This window comes from Oncorhynchus masou, chromosome 14 (genome assembly GCF_036934945.1).
Source record: "Oncorhynchus masou masou isolate Uvic2021 chromosome 14, UVic_Omas_1.1, whole genome shotgun sequence".
In the NCBI taxonomy this organism is placed as follows: Eukaryota; Metazoa; Chordata; class Actinopteri; order Salmoniformes; family Salmonidae; genus Oncorhynchus; species Oncorhynchus masou.
The window spans coordinates 23,122,624-23,141,207 of NC_088225.1; the positions used below are offsets into that span (position 1 = coordinate 23,122,624).

At 45.4% G+C, this 18,584-nt stretch overlaps 2 protein-coding genes across 4 annotated transcripts in view; one reads left to right on the forward strand and one right to left on the reverse strand.

Annotated features, from left to right (window-relative positions):
• Positions 1-124: 124 nt before the first annotated feature.
• rln3a (relaxin 3a) lies at positions 125-1,506 on the reverse strand. The gene is made up of 2 exons (XM_064985698.1): positions 1,347-1,506; positions 125-390 (listed from the first exon to the last, which is right to left on the reverse strand). The coding sequence occupies exons 1-2, from the start codon at positions 1,504-1,506 to the stop codon at positions 125-127; spliced, it is 426 nt and encodes a 141-aa protein (XP_064841770.1).
• A 3,779-nt stretch (positions 1,507-5,285) lies between these two features.
• rfx1a (regulatory factor X, 1a (influences HLA class II expression)) overlaps positions 5,286-18,584 on the forward strand; it is a 26,901-nt gene continuing 13,602 nt past the window's right edge. Inside the window, exons 1-8 of one of the 3 annotated variants that reach the window (XM_064986919.1) lie at positions 5,286-5,431; positions 9,114-9,376; positions 9,578-9,706; positions 10,570-10,682; positions 11,507-11,611; positions 14,946-15,043; positions 15,341-15,770; positions 17,763-17,944. In XM_064986919.1, the coding sequence (XP_064842991.1) occupies positions 9,136-9,376; positions 9,578-9,706; positions 10,570-10,682; positions 11,507-11,611; positions 14,946-15,043; positions 15,341-15,770; positions 17,763-17,944 (1,298 nt within the window). In that variant the 5' untranslated portion in view covers positions 5,286-5,431; positions 9,114-9,135. The remainder of the gene's footprint in view (positions 5,432-9,113; positions 9,377-9,577; positions 9,707-10,569; positions 10,683-11,506; positions 11,612-14,945; positions 15,044-15,340; positions 15,771-17,762; positions 17,945-18,584) is intronic. The other 2 variants (XM_064986920.1, XM_064986922.1) reach the window with 2 other exon arrangements.

Genomic DNA, 18,584 nt, shown 5'->3' on the forward strand with positions numbered 1-18,584 from the left:
GATACTTTAACTCGGAAACACTCTGGAGAGCAGTTAGAAAAACCGAGAGAGAGAGATATGAGAAAATACCAGGTATGTATAGGTCTATGTGTGTGCATGGGAGGAGAGAGAATGGGGTGGATTCTCAGCAAAGGGAGCTGATGTCTCCCTTGCTGCAGCCCCACTTGCAGCAGGCGTTGGACAGGCCCACCACCACATCACGGCCCTTACGGTCTGACATACGGAGAGCCTCCAGTATCTCCTCTGAGATGAGGGATCGGGCTGGCCTGCTGATGAACACCCCACCCTCCTGGACATGCTGGAAGGGACCCTCTGGGACCTGGGAGTCTGAGTTCCAGCCTTCAGACGAGTCCTCGTCATGGGAGTTGAAAGGGTCCTGAGGGGAGTCTCCTGAAATCAGTTTATAGTAGGACTGTTGAAATGTGATATTGACTCTCAGTGCCGCTCAATTTATACATTCAAAAGTCAAAGATTACTGTGTTTCTATTTCAAATAAAATGTTATGTGTAATTTGCCAAATACAAGTAAAAAATAGATAAGTAAAAAAAAATGTAATAAAAGTAACAAGTAATTAAAGAGCAGCAGTAAAATAACCCTAGCGAGGCTATATACAGGGGGTACCGGTACAGAGTCAATGTGAGTAGCAGTAGCGTAAAAAGGGGGGGCAATGCAAAAGTCTGGGTAGCCCTTTGATTAGCTGTTCAGGAGGCTTATGGCTTGGGGCTAGAAGCTGTTTAGAAGCCTTTTGGACCTAGACTTGGTGCTCCGGTACCAACTGACACTCAGTAGCAGAGAGAACAGTCTATGACTAGGGTGACTGGAGTCCTTGACAAATTTTTGAGCCTTCCTCTGACACCGCCTGGTATAGAGGTCCCGGATGGCAGGAAGTTTGACCCCAGTGATGTACTGTGTCGTACACACTACCCTCTGCAGTGCCTTGTGGTCAGAGGCCAAGCAGTTGCCATACCAGGCAGTGATGCAACCAGTAGGATGCTCTCGATGGGGCAGCTGTAGCACTTTTTGAGGATCTGAGGACCCATGTCAAATACTTTCAGTCTCGGGAGAGGGAGACTACTGTCTTGATGTGTTTGGACCAATGCACAATACATTTAAATGAAAAGAATGTAATCGACTAGGTGGATGTAATCAACTGTGCGGATATAATACATTCCAATGGACAAAGCCAGTGGTACAAAAAAGACAACATCGTCCTTTCCCTTAACTCAACAAACCATAAATCACTGATAAATTGAATCAGGTGCATTACTGCTTGGCTAGAATGAAAATGTGCACAATTTAGAAACATAATGACCCAATAAAAGGCTTGTCCAGCTGGCAGGCCTCACCTGCACTCCCGAGTGACCGTCTCCAGCGAGATCCTCCACAGGTGAAGATGACCGCCCGGATGAACTCCCGGCCACATAGCTTCACTCCATACGTGGGGCGCTCTATCCCCTGCACCCCAGCCACTAACAGACACACAGCTAATACCAGTGGCTTCCACATCATGTCCCAGGAGGTGAATGAACGAGTGAGCAAAAAAGGAGGAGAGAGAATAGATTCTTCAATGCTAGAATGGGCTGTTTGGAGCAGGTGTTTTTCTCTGTCTCTCTGTGGTCGTGAGTGTTGTGTGACTTCCCCAGTGACCTGTTATTGGTTTATAAAGGGATCCTCAGCCATACGAGGTAGACATGGAACTTGCACATGCACACCCTCCCAACCAGGACAGTCATAGATAGGAGAGAGAGATAGACCCAGAGACCTTTATGGAGACAAAGCACTGACCAAAGGTGGCATAATTAGCCAATACTGCTCAAACGCGACGATGATGTCAGAGTAGTTTGTAATCTGATTACAGGAAAAACTCATTTTCTGGATGTCAAACCCACGTTTCATTTGAATCCTCACCTACACCTTTTTTGTGGTCATCACCCACCTCAAACTCACTTGATCACCAGACATTTCTGCTCATGCAAAGCAAGTGTTAATGTGCAGAGCCACGGTGTAGTGGTAACAATCCCTAACACATGTTACATACAAATCCCATCCGGAGACCAGGATTCAATACCTGTGTCCACCCTTCCCACTGTTTCTCCCTCTTGTTTATTTCCTCACTATCTGAATAAAGTGTCAAAACACCTTAAAAATACATATTTAAACTTGATCAAATCTTCTACAGAGGTACAGTAGGAATGTTGGGTATGATGACACAGTTCAGAAGTGTGATACCACCGTGTCTAAATGTCAGTATCAAGAGCATGTTTTCTCAAACACAAATACCCAGTTTAGTACATACAGTATACTACAAATGTACATATGTGCTACATTTCAGTAGTGGAAGATCCAGCCTACCGACGGAGGAGGAGCTGTGACTGTGGACGACGACGAGGTGCCCGTTGAGGTGTTCCATGGCCTGTCTGTCAGATGTCTCTACATCTATGCTCCTTCCTCTCAAGATACTCCCTTTCTGAACTGCCTATCATCTAAAGTTGACCATCGCCAACATACTGACAGATCCCTACCTTTGTTTTGTTAAATAGTTTCTGGTTACATGTTGTTTTCAAAGTGACTTTGAGATTCTGCTTGTAATGAATGAAAAGCACTAAATAAAATACATATTTTTATTATTATATAGAACTTACTTTCAAGTAAAACTCTTCTCCTATACCACTTCACACCTTTTCAGTGCTGACTCTGTAACCCCAGCTCTGATTATTCTCCCATGACTTGCTTCTCCTCTCATATTTCTCCATCTCTCTCTCTCTGAAAAAAGAGGGATGAAGTCACAGGTGGGGGGTTCACACAGCAAGGAGTGGGGGGTGCGTGCAACAGAATGAGGCAAAGCGGGTGACATTTTCAATGGCAGATAACATGGAAGTCATCATCTGAGTCAAACAAAGGCTGGGACCCTATCTGTGTCAACGCATAGGTAAAGGTCTCCCGTTTCAGAATTGACAATGGATTTGTGAATTTGTAATTAATAGGTTGATAACAATGCAAATAACATGGTATTTCAGGGGGACGTTGGAGACTCATTTGCACATTGTCTAGTGGTGAGTGACCAGGTGAGCAGGTTAAGAGAGCGACATTGATGGCGACTGAATGTGTTGCTTTTTGAATAATTTGTTTGTTGCCAGTATGTAGACTCTGTATACGTGTGTGTGTATCGCGGTTTTGTCTCACCAGGGGTGATGGTCAGATTCGTGTTACAACAAAGAATGAGCGTTACACCGAGGCCTGTGCTCTGGAGCAGGATTGATTTGAAGGTGGAGGGTCCGTCATGGCCTAGGGCGGTGTGTCACAGCATCATCGACTGAGCTTGTTGTCAACGCAGGCTCTGCGTTACGGAGAAGACATCCTCCTCCCTCATGTGGTATTCTTCCTGCAGGCTCATCCTGACATGACCCTCCAGCATGACAATGCTACCAGCCATACTGATCGTTCTGTTTGTGATTTCCTGCAAGACAGGAATGTCAGTGTTCTGCCATGGCCAGCGAAGAGCCCGGATCTCAATCCCATTGAGCACGTCTGGGACCTGTTGGATCGGAGGGCTAGGGCCATTCCCCCCAGAAATGTCCAGGAACTTGCATTTGTCTTGGTTGAAGAGTGTGGTAACATCTCACAGCATGAACTGGCAAATCTGATGCAGTCCAAGAGAAGGAAATGCACTGCAGTACTTAATGCAGCTGGTGGCCACACCAGATACTGACTTACTTTTGATTTTGACACCCCCTTTGTTCAGGGACACATATTCAATTTTTGTTAGTCACATGGCTGTGGAACTTGTTCAGTTTATGTCTCAGTTGTTGAATCTTGTTATGTCCATACAATTATTTACACATGTTAAGTTTGCTGAAAATAAACGCAGTTGACAGTGAGAGGACATTTCTTTTATTGCTGAGTTTATGTTGGTGTGTGTGCAAAACATAACTACTGCAAAATAACCAACAAAAATTGGTCACAGTTCTTGCAGCTATGTCGGTCGCCGGGTCTGTACTTAGTCACTGGTAAGCTTTTAGGTGACTCCTATGGTAAGTACACCTACAGTTCATCCCTTGGCAGTGGTACTGTAGATTGCTTTATCACTGATCCCAACCGAGTCTCTCAGAGCATTCGCAGTCAGCCCACTGACACACCTACACATGTATCAGATCACAGCAAAATCCCAGTCTATTTGAAAAGCTCAATATTCAATCATGAGGCATCAAAGCCAAAGGGACTGCATAATACTAAGACATGCTATCGATGGAAGGAAAGTAGTGTAGAAACCAACCCCCAAAAATGGGCAACAACAAATTCAATCCCTTTTAGAAAACGTTTCACTGAAATAGTTAAACTTGTTATTACAAAGCCTAAAGTATATTTGACCTTTCAGCTACCTTATCAAATCGAAAAATGTCAAGCAGACGACCTAAGAAAATTAACAACAATGACAAATTGTTTGATGAAGAATGCAAAAACCTAAGAAAGAAATTAAGAAACCTATCCAACCAAAAACATAGACCCATGTATTTCACTGTTTCCCACGCCAATAAATCCCTTTACATTAAATGTGTGAGAGAGCAGGAGAGAGAGAACAGAATCCATGTTAAACTACTCATTTACATTCAGTGTTCATATACAGCGTTGTTGTTTTAGACAACTAAATTCACTGATCACTCATCTGCAATATAATAGTTATGTCACTTTCACTTAACCTAATTGCTCTAAAAGAGTTCGCAACACTAGGTCTACACAATTATTATTATTTTTTTCCTTTATTTTACTAGGCAAGTCAGTTAAGAACAATTTCTTATTTTCAATGACGGCCTAGGAACAGTGGGTTAACTGCCTGTTCAGGGGCAGAACGACAGATTTTGTACCTTGTCAGCTCGGGATTTGAACTTATATCCTTTCGGTTACTAGTCCAATGCTCTAACCACTAGGCTACACTGCCGCCCCATAAGGTTGCATGCTTGCAGACCAGGTGACATTGAGGTCACATTGTCTAACTTAATGTAACATTTTATTTCAACATATTTGATCAAATAAAATGGCGATCAAACTGAGATACAGTGTTACTACCAAATCACTAGTTGATTGACATTAGAATAATCACATTTCTATCCCGGATTTGGGAACCGCCTCCGTTGTTTAATTTCATGTTCAAACTGGACATGGGTTTCTCACAGATGTGAAGAAGTGCTTTGTATCGACAAATGATATGGTACTACCACTTTAAAACATGTTGGGAGTTGTCTGCCAATCAGCGCGAATGAGGGGGAGGGAAGAAAGCGGGTGGGTAGCAACAGTTGCCCCGGTGAGGACGAAGCGCCATAGCCACGGTAGCCCTGGCGACAAGAACCCAGCAACGAGAATCAACAACAACAGCCTGAATCCTTGAAAAAAATAAAAACAAAAATACCGGTGGGAAATTCACTTGGAATCAGAGGTGAAACTCTAAACATATTAGATAGTTTACGTGTGCTTCTAACATTTCAAATGAAACATTATGTTGGATGCTGCTGTTTTTCTTTGCCTGTTTCAGTAGCCATTTATAGCAAACTGGTTGCCAACGTCTCTAGCTAGCTAACTTGCTTGTTGGCTCATCAATAGTGTCTCTTGAAACGCGGTGTCTGAGTACATTATGCCTGACATGACGCTTTAATACCTAGGCCGTTGTTATGGCGATGTCAAATGCACGATATGGGTACAAAATGGCGGGTGTTGTAGATACGCGAGACAAGCTATCGACCGTTAGCTAGCTCTGCTGTTGACATGCAGCTTGCTGACCAGCTCGAAGCTAATGTTAGCTAGCCAGGCTACGTGGAAAACCACAGTGGCATCTGTCAAATAATGTTCTAACTTTACCCATCTCATCAGCTTTAACGCAAAATGTCCTTCTGTCTGGCTGAGACAGAGGTTGACTCGTTAACCAACGTTAGCTAGCTAGTTGCTGCTAGCCAATCTCACTGCGAGCTGATAGTAGTAGCCTGGATAAAAGAAATTAAAAAGCGAACTAAAGATGCATTGTAATTTGGTAAATAAGAAGAAATAGCCGGCCAGAGGTTTTAGTTCTCAAGACCGTACGAAGGCAAGAAAGGTGGCACTGGGAAGTGAAGTCAAGCAAGCAATGTGAAGAGGGGCGTGTCAGTGAGGGGCGCGACTGACTATATTATGCAGATGTAAGTTACAGTGGCATGGACCTTGAAACATGGGGGTTGGCATTTGCGTTAATTCCAAACAGTAACTCATTCACTTGGATAGCGAAACTGAATTTTGTCCAGTAATGTATATCTTCGTCTCATTTTGGCAACCGCAAAGATCATATATAGTTATTTGCTGAGTATTGGCTACTCAATAAAACCCATACTATTGAATAGGCTAAAAAGGGGTGAAATGGTAGTGTTGTTGCTTCACATCTGTAAACCTGCTGTACTGTTATAAATTCCACAGAGCAGAGTGTCTCTTCTGTATATGAGAGAGTGCGAGGGAGAGAAGGGTTTGGTACTTTAGGGAGAAATATACATTTCAAAGCTAGAGGCTGGATTTCCTATTCTAAAAGAGTGGCCTAAATTCTGTAGTTCGTCCAGACACCATGTTATTACCCCTTCATTAACCATGTAAATTACAAGTGAACTAAAAGTAAAAACAACTCCAATGCTTTATGCAGTGTCAATAGACAAGCAGAATGGAGACTGGCTTCCCCACTTTACTCATGTTGCAGTCCCGTGAAGATCAGTTGGTGTGTTCGATTCCCACGAGGGACCAGTACAAAAAAAGTATTAAAATGAATGACCTCACTACTGTAAGGCGCTCTGGATATGAGTGCCTGCTAAATCACAAACATGGAAATGTAAAAAGCCTTCTGGCCTGTAGCAGCAGCAGTCACATTAGAGATGACTGATCGCATTACAGGTAACGGGACACCAAATGCATGCCTTTCTTTCCCTCCAAGCCTTCTCCTTCCCCACACCTCTTCTCTAGCTGTACCACTAACAGTCTTCGGAGGGGAAATCTCAGTCATAAGTGAATTGACTCATTATTAGGCCCAGACAGAATATGTGTAAAGAAGCAGAATTTCCCCATGTGTATAGCAATTTCAATTATGGAATTAATTAGAGGCAGTGCTACAATACATTAATTACGGTGGTATAATTGTTTAAAATGTATGTAAACTGTGTTTAAACTTCTCTGTCTGTATTCGGTCTCTAAATGTTTTCAATCACGAGCAGCACCATATCAACAAGTACAATTCAGAGTATGTGCAAATGCAGATGGCGAATAAAGGTGATTCTGATTCTGAGACAGCGGTAAAAAGCCAGGTGCTGATAAGAAACCTCTCCTGCTGGGTTCCATCTGGCCTCACTGACTCAATCATTATCACGTTAAGGAATAGTCTGGATGATGATGATGATAGGGCCCCATTAAAGATAAAGCAACAATTTAACAATTACTCTCTATAGCTACACTGAACAAAAATTTAAACACAACATGTAAAGTGTTGGTCCCATATTTCTTGAGCTGAAATAAAAGATCACAGAAATTTTCCATACACACAAAAAGCTTATTTCTTTAAAATTTTGTTCACAATTTTTTTTACATCTCTGTTAGTGAGCATTTCTCCTTTGCCAAGATAATCCATCCATCGGATAGTTGTGGCACATCAAGAAGCTGATTAAACAGTATGATCATTACACAGGTGCACCTTGTGCTGGGGACAATGAAAGGCCACTCTAAAATGGGCAGTTGTATCACACAACACAATGCCCAGATGTGTCATGTTTTGAGGGAGTGTGCAATTGGCATGCTGCCTGCAGGAATGTCCACCAGAGCTGTTGCCAGAGAATTGAATGTTCATTTTTCTACCATAAGCCGCCCTAATGTCGTTTTAGAGAATTTGTCAACCGGCCTCACAACCACAGACCATGTGTCACCACGCCAGCCCAGGATCTCCACATCTGGCTTCTTCACCTGTGGGATCGTCTGAGACCAGGCACCCAGACAGCTGATGAAACTGTGGGTTTGCACAACTGAAGAGTTTCTGCCCGAACTGTCAGAAACAGTCTCGGGGAAGCTCATCTGCTTGCTCGTCATCCTCACCAGGGTCTTGACCTGACTGCAGTTCGACTTTGTAACCGACATGGGAAAATTCTCACCTTCGATGGTCACTGGCACGCTGGAGAAGTGTTCTCTTCATGTATGAATCCCGGTTTCAACTGTACTGGGCAGATGGCAGACTGCGTGTATGGCATTGTGTGAGCGAGTGGTTTGCTGATGTCAAAGTTATGAACAGAGTGCCCCATAGTGGGGGTGGGGTTATGGTATGGTCAGGCATAAGCTACGGACAACGAACACAATTGCATTTTATCAATGCCAATTTGAATGCACAGATATAATGTGAAGAGATCCTGAGGCCCATTGTCGTGCCATTCATCCGCTGCCATCAGCTCATGTTTCAGCATGATAATGCACAGCTCCATGTCACAAGGATCTGTACACAATTCCTGGAAGCTGAAAATGTCCCAGTGCTTCCATGACCTGCATACTCTCCAGGCATGTCACCCATTGAGCATGTTTGGGATGCTCTGGGTCGATGTGTACTACAGTGTGTTCCAGTTCCCGCCGATACCCAGCAACTTCACACAGCCATTGAAGAGGAGTAGGACAACATTCCATTGGTCACAATCAACAGCCTGATCAACTCTATACGAAGGAGGCGTCTCAATGCATGAAGCAAATGGTGGTCACACCAGATACTGACTGGTTTTCTGATCCATGCCCCTACCTTTTAAAAAATAGGTATCTGTGACCAATGAATGCATATCTGTATTCTCAGCCATGTGAAATCCACAGGGCCTGGTGAATTTATTTCAATTGACTGATTTCCTTATATGAACTGTAACTCAGTAAAATCTTTGAAATGGTTTCATTTTGCTTTTATATTTTTTATTCATTGTAGATTAGCCTGGTCCCCGATCTGTTTGTGCTCTTGCCAACAACATTGCTGTCATTGTCAAGCCAAACACAAGAATTCCGTCAGGAATTGGCAAGAGAGCAGAAAAAGACTGGCACCCAGGCTTCAGCTAGATCTCTCAGCTAACAAGATTTTATTTTATTTTTCACATATTCAGTGTCTGAGTCCCAGTTCTCGTGATGGCCACGACAGGCTACGTTGGGGAGTTGCAGCCCGTGACGACCCAGCCCCAAGGGGCAGCGAGTGGGAGTGTGACGGTGGCTGGACAGTCCTCAGCATCCGCTGCCCCACACACCGTGGTAGCTCCTACGCAGCAGTTCCTGGCTCAGCTTCAGACCACAGTGGGGACTCCTGCAGCCGCAGCAGGACACACCGCACCCCCTGCACAAGCCACTCCCACAGCGGCACAGAAGACAGCAGGTATTGTTTCTGCCAGTATAGTTTTTCATTTGATTGTAATACATTTATTAATTGCGATGTATAAATAAATATTTATATTGTTTCATTGATACATTTATGTACTTTTATGGCATTTTGAGTCATGTCTTATAGGTATGTATCCATTCAGATGCTTATGACAATGTGTATCATGCAATAAATTAATCCTAGTGTCTGTATCAGTTGTCCAGGTGGCGCCCACACAGGCTCCTCCCCCCCAGACCCAGTATGTGACGGCTGAGATCCAGGGTTCCTCATCACAGGCCAACAACGCCCAGAACGCCCCCCAGTACATTGTAGTCACCGTCACAGGTGAGCCGAGCTCAGCATCACATCACATGCTACTGACTGTAGACTTAATTTATCTGAAGTCATGACCGACACTAGTCTGGTCCCAGATCTGTTTGACAACTCCTATGGTGATTGTCACGCAGACCATAAGAGTTGGCAAGAAAGCACAAACACCTGGGACCAGGCTACATTATTGCGGCATTTCATTTAGAAACCTGACAATTTGTATTTATTTAATTTTATTGGCCCTTTTATTTAACTAGGCAAGTCAGTGAAGAACAAGTTATTATGTACAATGATGGCCTACCAAAAAGCCTTCTGCGGAAATGGGGGCTGGGATTAAAAATAAAATTAAAGCACAAAACATGGTGCAAACAATATTTTAGCTTAGAATAGGTATGATATGCTTTACAGAGATTATAAAACTAAAGATAAATTAGAATCAGATTACGTTGGTGTTACGTTCTTAGATGGGCCTGAGAGAGAGGAAGTAACAAGTCTCATAGCTTCCTGTTCAAGCTCTGTTCTTGATCTTAAGAGAGCCGTTCTGATTCACAGTTTCTACCAAATGAATCTAAAAACCTGCAATGAGTGGAATGTCTCTGATTGCTGTGAACTCTGTCCCTGTGCTCTTGCTTATCATGAAGAGGTTGTGAACTGTAATATGTGGGTGTAGTGGCTCAGAGAGAAGTCACAATTTCATATTAACAGATCTCTCTCTCTCTCTCTGTTTTTCTCTCTCCCTTTCTCTCCCTTTCTCTCTCTCTTTCCCTTTCTCTCTCTCTCCCTTTCTCTCTCTCTCTATCCCCCCTCTCTCGCTCTCTCCCTTTCTCTCTTTCTCTCTCTTTCTCTCTCTCCCTTTCTCTTTCACTCTCTCTCCACAGAGGGCTCTCTCCATTCAAGTGACTCTTTGTCTGACTCGAGCCCTCCTCCAGCTGTGGTACAGCAGACTGGGGTTCCCACACAGGTGGTGCAGCAGGTACAAGCAGCACAGCAGGTAGAGGTCCCTTCCCCTCTCTCATTCACACCTGGGTCATGTTCATTAGGCACCAAACAGAAGAAAACAGATTAAAACACAGCAGGTAGAGGTCCCTTCCCCTCTCTCATTCACACCTGGGTCATGTTCATTAGGCACCAAACAGAAGAAAACTGATTAAAACAGAGAGGTGATTATCTGAACTTTTTCTCTTTCATGCCCTAATGAACATAATCCTGGTAGACACATGATATTGCAACAATTGCAACTTGAAACCACACAGAAAAAAACTGTTTATTATTCGCAACTCATCATAAGACTTGGTGAAGCCAAAATAGTGCTGACATAAAGTATTTATGCAGCTCTTTGGTATTTGGTGTCCAGCATTGGTGCACTATTATGTGGAAAATGAGAAGTGATAGTCTCAGCAGTTCTGGGTTTTACGGTAACAACCTCTGAACAAACCAAGAATTGAGGGAAAACTATCGAAACTAGCATTTGCTGTTCCCCGAGAGAACTTGGCCGGAAATAGCTCAAAATACTTACTAGTCTCTCAAGCCTATGGTGTCTAACTGCTCTCAGATGGCAAAACAGTAACTCAGATGTTTTATTGTCACACACTGGATAGGTGCAGTGAAATGTGTTGTTTTACAGGGTCAGCCATAGTAGTACGGTGTGAAACATGTGTTGGACAAGTCAGAACATGGGAAGCATGAGGAAAAATGTTCAGTTCTCGTCACACCCAGTTTGAGCTGATGTAACAGGGCTGTTATCTTAGCTACCAGACGCTATTGTCTTAGCTACACACTGTGTGAATCTATCTGTGTTGTGTTTTCTGTCCTTAGAGGTCAGTGGTGCAGGCAACGTCCCAGATCACAGCCAAGACTGAACAGGGTATCACCACCCAGCTGAGTGTCACCAACCTGCAGCCTGTCCACCTCACTCAGGAGGTAAGACACACACACACACACACACACACACACACACACACACACACACACACACACACACACACACACACACACACACACACACACACACACACACAAAAATGCATAACACACATGTACAAGACATAAACGGAACACCACACATAACACAGAAATATACACACACACAACCATCCTTTGAGCTAAAGATAGTATATATAATTCAACAACCACACGCTGTATTGCATTGTATTATGTATTCATTTGGTCCTGCTGAGCCAGATAAACATCACAACATTTCCTTCCTGGTTGGTTGGTTCCAGAGTTCGCATAGCAAACAAAGAGAGAGGGATGAGACAGGCGTAGGGAGAGACCGAGTGGTAGAGGAGGAGTGGACAACAGCAGAGCAGAGCAGGACAGACGCACAGTACTTTGCATGGGTGCCGTCAGACAGACACCCAGACATGCAGACAGACGGACACAGCCTCCAGGAGTACCCCTCCTACTTCCCCCTCTCCCTCCCCCTGACCTTCCCTCCCTTCGCCTTGTCCCTGTCGGTGCTCTCGCTGGGCTGGGAGGGGATGGAGATGGGAGGCTACCCCACGGTCACCACAGCCCAAGGACAGCCACTCCTGTTTGACGCAGCCTCTGCCCTCAGAGTAGGTCAATTAGGTAGAATTTCTGCCTTAGTCTCCCACTACTAAGTGCAGTTTTAACTTAAAGATGCACTATGCAGAAATTGCTCCGCCATTTCCGGGCTCACGAGTCGCACAGCGGTCTAAGGCACTGCATCTCAGTGGAAGAGGCGTCACTACAGTCCCTGGTTCGAATCAAATCAAATCAAATCAAATGTTATTTGTCACATACACATGGTTAGCAGATGATAATGCGAGTGTAGCGAAATGCTTGTGCTTCTAGTTCCGACAATGCAGTAATAACCAACAAGTAATCTAACTAACAATTCCAAAACTACTGTCTTATACACAAGTGTAAGGGGATAAAGAATATGTACATAAAGATATATGAATGAGTGATGGTACAGAGCAGCATAGGCAAGATACAGTAGATGGTATCGAGTACAGTATATACATATGAGATGAGTATGTAAACAAAGTGGCATAGTTAAAGTGGCTAGTGATACATGTATTACATAAAGATGCAGTAGATGATATAGAGTACAGTATATACGTATACATATGAGATGAATAATGTAGGGTATGTAAACATTATATTAGGTAGCATTGTTTAAAGTGGCTAGTGATATATTTTACATCATTTCCCATCAATTCCCATTATTAAAGTGGCTGGAGTTGAGTCAGTGTGTTGGCAGCAGCCACTCAATGTTAGTGGTTGCTGTTTAACAGTCTGATGGCCTTGAGATAGAAGCTGTTTTTCAGTCTCTCGGTCCCAGATTTGATGCACCTGTACTGACCTCGCCTTCTGGATGGTAGCGGGGTGAACAGGTAGTGGCTCGGGTGGTTGTTGTCCTTGATGATCTTTATGGCCTTCCTGTAACATCGGGTGGTGTAGGTGTCCTGGAGGGTAGGTAGTTTGCCCCCGGTGATGCGTTGTGCAGACCTCACTACCCTCTGGAGAGCCTTACGGTTGTGGGCGGAGCAGTTGCCATATCAGGCGGTGATACAGCCCGCCAGGATGCTCTCGATTGGGCATCTGTAGAAGTTTGTGAGTGCTTTTGGTGACAAGCCGAATTTCTTCAGCCTCCTGAGGTTGAAGAGGCGCTGCTGCGCCTTCTTCACGATGCTGTCTGTGTGGGTGGACCAATTCAGTTTGTCTGTGATGTGTATGCCGGGGAACTTAACTTACTACCCTCTCCACTACTGTTCCATCGATGTGGATAGGGGGGTGTTCCCTCTGCAGTTTCCTGAAGTCCACAATCATCTCCTTAGTTTTGTTGACGTTGTGTGTGAGGTTATTGTCCTGACACCACACTCCGAGGGCCCTCACCTCCTCCCTGTAGGCCGTCTCGTCGTTGTTGGTAATCAAGCCTACCACTGTTGTGTCGTCCGCAAACTTGATGATTGAGTTGGAGGCGTGCGTGGCCACACAGTCGTGGGTGAACAGGGAGTACAGGAGAGGGCTCAGAACGCACCCTTGCGCACCAATCACAGCTGTATCACATCCAGCTGTGATTGGGAGTCCCATAGGGCGCTGCACAATTGGCCCGGGGTCGTCCGGGGTCGTCCGTCATTGTAAATAGGAATTTGTTCTTAAGTGACTTGCCTAGTTAAATAAAAGTTAAATAAAAAATAGTTTGCCTGATTTCAGTTTATGTGACAAAACAAGCAGGTATATGTGTGGAGAATCATTGTACCATCTAAACCGCTGTGAAATATCTTTTCCGTAATCAGAAATATGGTATTTTCAGCTGTTTGAAGCTGGTGTACAAAACCTAGTAAAAGACGCAAAAAAGCAATTTATGAACAGGAAGCAGAGAAATACATAGAACAGATCTACCACTTCTGAGACTTGTTTTCAGTGAGAATGAGAGAAATACATAGAACAGATCTACCACTTCTGAGACTTGTTTTCAGTGAGAATGAGACTTGTTAGAACAGATCTCAGTGAGAAGTGAGAAGAGAAATACATAGAACAGATCTACCACTTCTGAGACTTGTTTTCAGTGAGAATGAGAGAAATACATAGAACAGATCTACCACTTCTGAGACTTGTTTTCAGTGAGAATGAGAGAAATACATAGAACAGATCTACCACTTCTGAGACTTGTTTTCAGTGAGAATGAGAGAAATACATAGAACAGATCTACCACTTCTGAGACTTGTTCTCAGTGAGAATGAGAGAAATACATAGAACAGATCTACCACTTCTGAGACTTGTTTTCAGTGAGAATGAGAGAAATACATAGAACAGATCTACCACTTCTGAGACTTGTTCTCAGTGAGAATGACAGATCCAGAACACACATATGTGAATGGAATCGAGTCGCCCCAAAATGACTTATTGCAGCTTTAAATGGAAGTTAGGTATCCTAGAGAGGCTGTCAGTGGGTAACAGAGTGGAGTGGGATTAAGGCAGAGACAACACAGTAGGTAGGAAAGAGCAATGTGAAGGGTAAGGGGAGCAGCCTGCAAGTCAAGGTCATTTTCCCATTGAAGTGAATGAGCCCGTGATTGGTGTGGTATGCTTGATTGACTACGGTGTGATTGGTGTGGTATGCTTGATTGACTACGGTGTGATTGGTGTGGTATGCTCATGATTGACTACGGTCGAAATATTTGGACACACTTCAAAGGAAATTGGAGGAGGGGAAGTAGATTAGTGTTTTGACCGACTGTGTGTGTGTGTGTGTGTGTGTGTGTGTGTGTGTGTGTCCCAGGTGCAGCAGCAGCTCCAGCAGGTGCCAGTGCAGCATGTGTACACCAATCAGGTGCAGTATGTTGAAGGGGGAGACAACAACTACACCACCAGCACAATGTAAGCTTTCCTCTCCACTGCTCTCTCTGAACACTGTCTATGGTGATATAATGCTATGCCACTATGCTTATATAGTTTTTTAACTGTTGCTAACTAGCTAGCTTGATCACCTCAACTTCTAAAACTAGACAGTGGAGTAAGCCAGACAGCACAGACAGATCTGGGACTGCTATTTTTGTGATGCAGTGGTTCATCTTTCAAGACAACAGTTATACTGCTGAATTTGAAAATAACTGTCCTTCTCTCCTCCCCTGCTCCCTTCATTCCTCCCTCTTCCCACCTCCTCCCTCACTCCAGTCGTTCAGGCAGCTTCACCTACACAGACACCCCTCTGTACACTCAGACCACCGCCACCCCTTACTACGAAGCCCCTCCCACCTCTGGCTCACAGGTCCCCACCACCGGCACACCCCTGACCGTCTCCGTGACAACGGGCTCCACCGGTGGTGTGTCTATGTACGTGGCTGGCACAGGCCAGATTGTGGCCAATCCGGCGGCCGCCTCTGGGGGTGGGACGACGGTGGTGGCGACAGGGGGAACAGCCAATGGGACTGGGGAAGGGGCGGGGGCTAATGGAAGCGGGGGCAGCTATGTGATCCAGGGGGGGTACATGCTGAGTGGCAACAGTCAGGGGGGCTACTCCACCCACAACGCCCGCTCCTCTCCTGCCACCGTCAGTACAACAGAGGGCGAGGAGGGTAGTGGCGTACCGTCGGCAGACAAAAAGGTATGAGACAGAGACGCCAATCTCAATACTATTCTCTCACACACACCTTTCAGTGTTCTACTAGTCTCAATACTATTCTCTCACACACACCTTTCGGTGTTCTACTAGTCTCAGTACTAGACTGTAGGAGGGACATGGCTATTCTAGTAGTCTCAGTACTACACTGTAGGAGGGACATGGCTGTTCTACTAGTCTCAGTACTAGACTGTAGGAAGGACATGGCTGTTCTACTAGTCTCAGTACTAGACTGTAGGAGGGACATGGTTGTTCTACTAGTCTCAGTACTAGACTGTAGGAAGGACATGGCTGTTCTACTAGTCTCAGTACTAGACTGTTGGAGGAGGGACATGGTTGTTCTACTAGTCTCAGTACTAGACTGTAGGAGGGACATGGCTGTTCTACTAGTCTCAGTACTAGACTGTAGGAGGGACATGGTTGTTCTACTAGTCTCAGTACTAGACTGTAGGAAGGACATGGCTGTTCTACTAGTCTCAGTACTAGACTGTAGGAGGGACATGGTTGTTCTACTAGTCTCAGTACTAGACTGTAGGAGGGACATGGTTGTTCTACTAGTCTCAGTACTAGACTGTAGGAGGGACATGGTTGTTCTACTAGTCTCAGTACTAGACTGTAGGAGGGACATGGTTGTTCTACTAGTCTCAGTACTAGACTGTAGGAAGGACATGGTTGTTCTACTAGTCTCAGTACTAGACTGTAGGAGGGATATGGCTGTTCTACTAGTCTCATTACTAGACTGTAGGAGGGACATGGTTGTTCTACTAGTCTCAGTACTAGACTGTAGGAGGGACATGGTTGTTCTACTAGTCTCAGTACTAGACTGTAGGAGGGACATGGCTGTTCTACTAGTCTCAGTACTAGACTGTAGGATGGGACAGTACTAGACTGTGGACATTGTTCTACTAGTCTCAGTACTAGACTGTAGGAGGGACATGGTTGTTCTACTAGTCTCAGTACTAGACTGTAGGAGGGACATGGTTGTTCTACTAGTCTCAGTACTAGACTGTAGGAGGGACATGGTTGTTCTACTAGTCTCAGTACTAGACTGTAGGAGGGACATGGTTGTTCTACTAGTCTCAGTACTAGACTGTAGGAGGGACATGGTTGTTCTACTAGTCTCAGTACTAGACTGTAGGAGGGACATGGTTGTTCTACTAGTCTCAGTACTAGACTGTAGGAGGGACATGGCTGTTCTACTAGTCTCAGTACTAGACTGTAGGAGGGACATGGTTGTTCTACTAGTCTCAGTACTAGACTGTAGGAGGGACATGGTTGTTCTACTAGTCTCAGTACTAGACTGTAGGAGGGACATGGTTGTTCTACTAGTCTCAGTACTAGACTGTAGGAGGGACATGGCTGTTCTACTAGTCTCAGTACTAGACTGTAGGAGGGACATGGCTGTTCTACTAGTCTCAGTACTAGACTGTAGGAGGAGGGACATGGTTGTTCTACTAGTCTCAGTACTAGACTGTAGGAGGGACATGGCTGTTCTACTAGTCTCAGTACTAGACTGTAGGAGGGACATGGTTGTTCTACTAGTCTCAGTACTAGACTGTAGGAGGGACATGGCTGTTCTACTAGTCTCAGTACTAGACTGTAGGAGGGACATGGCTGTTCTACTAGTCTCAGTACTAGACTGTAGGAGGGACATGGTTGTTCTACTAGTCTCAGTACTAGACTGTAGGAGGGACATGGTTGTTCTACTAGTCTCAGTACTAGACTGTAGGAGGGACATGGCTGTTCTACTAGTCTCAGTACTAGACTGTAGGAGGGACATGGCTTCATCATGTTATATTGTTATATCGTTGTCCCTGCACTACAGCCCCTCCCAAGCTTACTTCTGCCCCCCTCATGTCTCTATTATAACAAATTATTGATAATATATAACGCTCAGAAACCAAACCATTCAGTCGTGTGTGTTTGTTGACTAACCCATCCATTTGTCCCTTCTGTCTGTGTGTCCCTCTCTGCCAGGTGCAGTGGCTGCTAGATAACTATGAGACAGCTGAAGGCGTCAGTCTGCCTCGCTCCACCCTCTACTGCCACTACCTGCTGCACTGCCAGGAGCAGAAGCTGGAGCCCGTCAACGCTGCCTCCTTTGGGAAGCTGATCAGATCCGTGTTCATGGGGCTACGCACACGCCGCCTGGGCACCCGGTGAGACGGGTTATACCATACAGACACGCACACGCCGCCTGGGCACCCGGTGAGACGGGTTATATCATACAGACACGCACACGCCGCCTGGGCACCCGGTGAGACGGGTTATATCATACAGACACGCTAACGCACACGCCGCCTGGGCACCCGGTGAGACGGGTTATATCATACAGACACGCACACGCACACGCCGCCTGGGCACCCGGTGTGACGGGTTATATCATACAGACAGACACCCGCGGGTTATATCACGACACGCCTGGCCTGGGCACCCGGTGAGACGGGTTATATCATACAGACACGCACACGCCGCCTGGGCACCCGGTGAGACGGGTTATATCATACAGACACGCACACGCACACGCCGCCTGGGCACCCGGTGAGACGGGTTATATCATACAGACACGCACACGCCGCCTGGGCACCCGGTGAGACGGGTTATATCATACAGACACGCACACGCACACGCCACCTGGGCACAGACGGGTTATATCATACAGACACGCACACGCCGCCTGGGCACCCGGTGAGACGGGTATATATCATACAGACACGCACACGCCGCCTGGGCACCCGGTGAGACGGGTTATATCATACAGACACGCACACGCCGCCTGGGCACCCGGTGAGACGGGTT